The sequence below is a fragment of the Condylura cristata genome, unplaced genomic scaffold (genome assembly GCF_000260355.1).
Source record: "Condylura cristata isolate star-nosed mole 26May11 unplaced genomic scaffold, ConCri1.0 scaffold00021, whole genome shotgun sequence".
NCBI lineage: Eukaryota > Metazoa > Chordata > Mammalia > Eulipotyphla > Talpidae > Condylura > Condylura cristata.
The window spans coordinates 10,310,833-10,315,852 of NW_004567122.1; the positions used below are offsets into that span (position 1 = coordinate 10,310,833).

General features: G+C 45.6%; 1 protein-coding gene across 1 annotated transcript in view; it reads right to left on the reverse strand.

Annotated features, from left to right (window-relative positions):
• Positions 1–5,020, reverse strand: part of PRDM5 (PR domain containing 5) — a 136,339-nt gene that overhangs the window by 66,366 nt on the left and 64,953 nt on the right. Inside the window, exons 10-11 of the mRNA XM_004686487.1 lie at positions 4,341–4,434; positions 376–536 (exon numbers count right to left, since the gene is read on the reverse strand). Of these exons, the coding sequence (XP_004686544.1) occupies positions 376–536; positions 4,341–4,434 (255 nt within the window). The remainder of the gene's footprint in view (positions 1–375; positions 537–4,340; positions 4,435–5,020) is intronic.

Consider the following 5,020-nt stretch of genomic DNA (forward strand, 5'->3'; position numbering starts at 1 on the left):
GATGCCCAGGGACCTCTCCAGTCCCAGAGGAGCTCAATCAACAGCTGAATTAGCTTTGAAAAACTAAACAGCCTGGCTCCCCTCACGGCCTGTGTTCAGCACCCCCATCAGACCACAGAGAGATGCCCGAATTCAGACATCACTCAGGAGTCTCTTTCATGAGAAAAACATGTCTCTTCTGAACACAAGAGGCCAATGGACACTTGGTGAGAAGCTGATGTGAATGACTATTCCTTACCCCTCATGCTAGGTAAACAATGTTGGCAGGTTAACAGAACACTGACCCCCCACCCCCATCCCACCCCCACGTGGTCAGTCAGTTCGTGTCCACTGAGAGGGCAATGCCACCCTCAGCTCACAGCGGTCTCCACTTACTTTCTTGTGACTTCTGAGCACTGAAGGCGTGACGAAGGCCTTCCCGCAGAGCTCACACCTGTATTTCTTGTGTCGTTCGTGGACCACCTGGACGTGAACATTCAAGGTGTCCTTCCTCTTAAAGGTGGCATCACAGTGGTGACACTTGAAAGTCCTCTCGCCTTAGAGGCAAAAATAGACAATCAGGAGATGCAGCAGCAGAGTTCTCCTGCTGAGTTCTCCCCACGCCGCCAGATTTACTGTCGTTTGAGCCCGACAGCTAGCTTTACCGTCCTCATGATGTACCCTAACCACTGGTGCCAATTTTCTCCTACACACTTCATATCGTATCTGTTGATTCACTCTATGTGATGTCTTTCAACCTTCTTTTGTTCTCAGTCTCTTTAACCAGGAAATGTGGCAACTCGATGAGCGAATTTCCTAACGGTACTGTAAAAGCTTCTTGCCCACAATGGAGAGACAGGGCAGGGGCTGGGGTTTGGGAAGAAGGTTCTCGTGAACACAGAGGCCTCTGCCAGCAGTAAGAGTGTATGGGCCTTGCCGGAACGACCCAGGGTCCCAACGTTATCAGCCCGGGCTGCAGTGGACAGGGCGTGGGGAGAGCAAGCTAGGCGGGGGAAGGGTAGGTCCAGAGGAGAGCCCTCACAAGGACAGGCAGGTCAGAGGAGAGCCCTCACCCCATAAAAGGTCCCTATACCCCCATTCCTTCCTCAGCACCAGCAGGAATGTGGGCTGGAGTCTCCCTCACAGTCTGTGATTGGCTGTCAAACAGTGGAGAAGGGCCTGCCACTCTCAGAAAAGCCCATGGACTGAGGTGGAGGACCCAGAGAGCAGTGGGTTCTCACTGCTCACACAGCTCAGACCTGGGGGAAGCCATGAGGCTGAGAGATCGTCAAGTGCTCTTTAAACACCACTTGTATAATCTGTAGTTCTCACTTTCAAGGGTCCATTTTAAGCAACAAAATGTGCATTGGAGACGGTCCTGTCTCCAAGGAAGTGTAAAACCCACATGGCGTATATTTAATGCCGGTGACAGACTAGTTAGCATTTGAGTATATTTCCCCTTTAAAACAACAAGTACATTAGCAGCTTTGCATCTAATGGACACCAGAGACAAGATTTTCTACATCTAAGTTAGAGATCGCATTTCAATTCAAAGCCGTACTTCTCATTTTCCCCCATAAAAACTAGCATAAATTTAGAAGTGGGATGGGGATGACTGCTGGTAAGTGACAGATTTTATTTCATCAATGCGTAGTAATTCTTGATTAAAATAAAAAGGGAAGTCGCGCTAACCACTTCCCCAGACTAGCAGAGTAGTAGGTGAATATAAAATGACTTGATCATTGCTCTCTTTTTTTTTTTTTTTTTTTGTTACAAGTGTATTTGAGGGTCTCCCTGGTGGCACAAGAGGCTAAGTCTCAGCACTGTGAAGCTATCGCCAGCCACTGCAGCTCGAGTTTGACCCCCGGCCAGGGAGGTGACTCACATGGCGTGGCAGACTTCTCCTGACCCACCCGCTGCTCCCGTCAGCGGTGGATTTCAGTCAACCTGCCTGTTCTGCTCCTCACTCTGTCCCTTGTGAACCCTCTCAACCCACACCCCGCACACACTGGCTTGCACCCCAGTTCTTATCTGCATCAATAAATAAAACTCTTTTAAAAAACCACATTTGATCACAATCACTACTCTGTATTTGTAAAAGCTTTCATTTCTTTAATGATCTGCCTTTTAGATACTTCTATGTGACTGGAGAAGATGTCATCCCAGATTTTATCTGTGAAATCAATGGCCAAGATTAATTGTTCTGTTTTCTTCAGAAATATTAAAAACTTAAATAGCAACAGGGACTCGACATGTACTGATTAAACCTGAATTAAAAGCAAGCTATAGATTATCAGTGCTAGACTGGTTTTTCTTTTATTTTAGATAACAAGTGTCATAAATCTCCCTGATTACTTCAACGTCTGAGCAGAGACAGCACCTTAATACTGAGCTCAGCTCAGTCTCCTCCATCAAGTGCTGCCCTTCGGCTCTCAGGCACTCACTGTGCTGTGCGGAACCCAGCCCTGCCTCTAACTGCTACACACACCTGCATAGCTATCACTGTAGAAGTCAACCCCCCCAGTTCTACTCCCCAACCCCCACTCCTTTTACCCCCCTAAAAGAAGTCAGAGGCAGGTAGGGGGAAAAAAAAAAACACTGTCAGACCCCTGGGGCACCCCAGCATTATGGGGTCCCAAAGACGTCACTATATTTCTCTCAGTCCCAATTGTCTCAAGTTTCCTCCAATTAAGGGTTTAAATTAGATGTGTATTCTGAACCTTTTCACCTTTGTAAGGCAGCCTGTGAGCTACTAAATTCATGCCAGGTTCCCCATCTCTCAAGACAGACACAGCTTCCCTAATTATCACATTTAAAAAAGGACAAAAAAGGGTGTTCCCTGGTTACATCACAGCACCAGGAAGCTATCGCCAGCCATGCAGCACGAGGTGGACCCCCGGGCAGAGGGCTGACCCACATGGCACAGCAGACCTCTCCTGTCTCACCCGCTGCTCCCCTCAGCAATATATCTCAGTAGATCGCCTCTTCTACTCCCCACTGTCTCTGGTGAATCCTGTCATCACCTCCCAACACCTCTGGGCTATACCACAGTTCTTGTATGCATAAATAAATAAATCTTAAAAGTAAATAAAAAGCACAAAATGACAGCTTCATCATTTCAAAGATATCTTACTGAATGTAGAAAAAATGTTACTTTTCAAATTTAAATACAAAGAAATGGTGCAAAATGCAAAGTTCCATGGAATGATTCCTCTTATTGTGGGCAAATAAAGCCAGAATAAAGAAAGAGAGAGAGCTGCAGGGTAACTGATACAAGCTATGCAACGTCTATCGACTGACAGATTATGGGTAGATGGGGAAAAGCTCTGAAAAATCAGACTTTCCACTGCTTAACTGATGTGATGACCTCCCTTTTATGTATAATCATAATATCAAAAATATTCTGAGCAACCATCAGTTTACAACTGGATTGCCTTAGCCTCCTAAGGAGGCTGCCTGGTTCAGGCAAGTTGCCCCAGGGCGGGAAATCCCTCTGTCTCCTGAAACAGAAGGCAAGCCCCAGGAGAGATAAGACTCCAGGGCATAAAAACTCCTGGGAAGCTTCCTTGGTTTCTTTATATAAAAAAGCAAACCTCAGATAAGACTCCCAGGACATAAGGACTCATGGACAAATTTTAACCTTGACAACACAGATGTTTTTTGATAGACAACTGTACAACTTTCCCTTAATTTACTCCTTTTTAAAACCAGCACTAACTATGCTCTGCTAACCTTAAATTAGCCACTAGCTTTTCTTTAGACAATCACTCATAACATTGCTAACACAATTTATTACTACCCCAAGACCCTAACAACCTTTTGCTAACGAGCTCATCCCTTCCCAGACCCCTCTTCCTTTGAGTGATAACTAGACAGCTGTACACATGAAAATTATCACAAAAACGTATAATCTAGTATACCATAATATGTTAAGAGAAAAATGCTTTGTTCCCCTTGTCCTTGAGAACGTTTTATGGCGATCTTTCATTAACTTACCATATGCATTATTGCAATTGGCTACTTGCTACACAGTATAAATAAAGACCTGCTGAGGAAATGGCAGGAAGACTTGCACCCAATCCTGACTCCTGTGTCTTCCTCACATCCGCTCCTCTCTCCCTTTTGGAATCTCCGCTGGCTGATGCCTTCCCACCTTAGGGCCCTGCCTGTCTTGCGGCCAGACACCTCTATATTTGCGGCTGGTCTCCAACAGGTAACCCTCTGTTTACATTTACAAGCAGGTTATATCAGTATGCACAAGCCACTCAGGTGAGAAGAACAGAGATGCAAAAGCCACTCGGATGTGAGGAACAGAGTGAAAGAAGACTCTGTACTCACACAGGTGCCTAAGTTGCACTTACTGTTATGTATGAGGAGGTGTCTCTGCAAAGAAAACGGGGTTCGGAACAAAGCTTTGCACTCCTCACACTGGAACGGCCTCTCCTCAGAGTGGGTCTGCAGATAAAAGAAACTGAGTCAGGAGCGTCTGGGAGTAATGAGTTCCCCATAATACCTGGGGCCTGGCTCACGTGGCCAAGGGAAGAGGGAACAGAGACATTATCCTGTTTCTGACATTCTCCACCATAAAACCACCCACACATACACGCCGTGCTCACCAGAGAAAAACTACGCTGTCTGTAAATTTTCACATGGCTCACAAACTTGAGAAATTGTAGAGGACACAGTTCCCATCCTCTCAAAGTGTTAACCTTAATCCATACTGAGATTCCCCAGACTCTACTTTACAGAGGGAAATAATGTAATTTCATTGAAGACAGACTCTCCGTCACTGATAAGGTTATAATTACTGGCACAACATTTTCAACACAGAGAAAAACGGTTAAAAGGAAGGTTGTTTCCACTATGGAAAACTGCTTGGAGGTTCCTCAAACTGCTATACATGGAGCTTCCTACGACCCAGCAATCCCACTCCTAGGTATCTACCCAAAACACACAAAAACACTGATTGAAAGATACCTGCACCCCCATGTTTATTGCTGCTTTATTTACAATTGGAAAAAACATGGAAGCAGCCCAAATG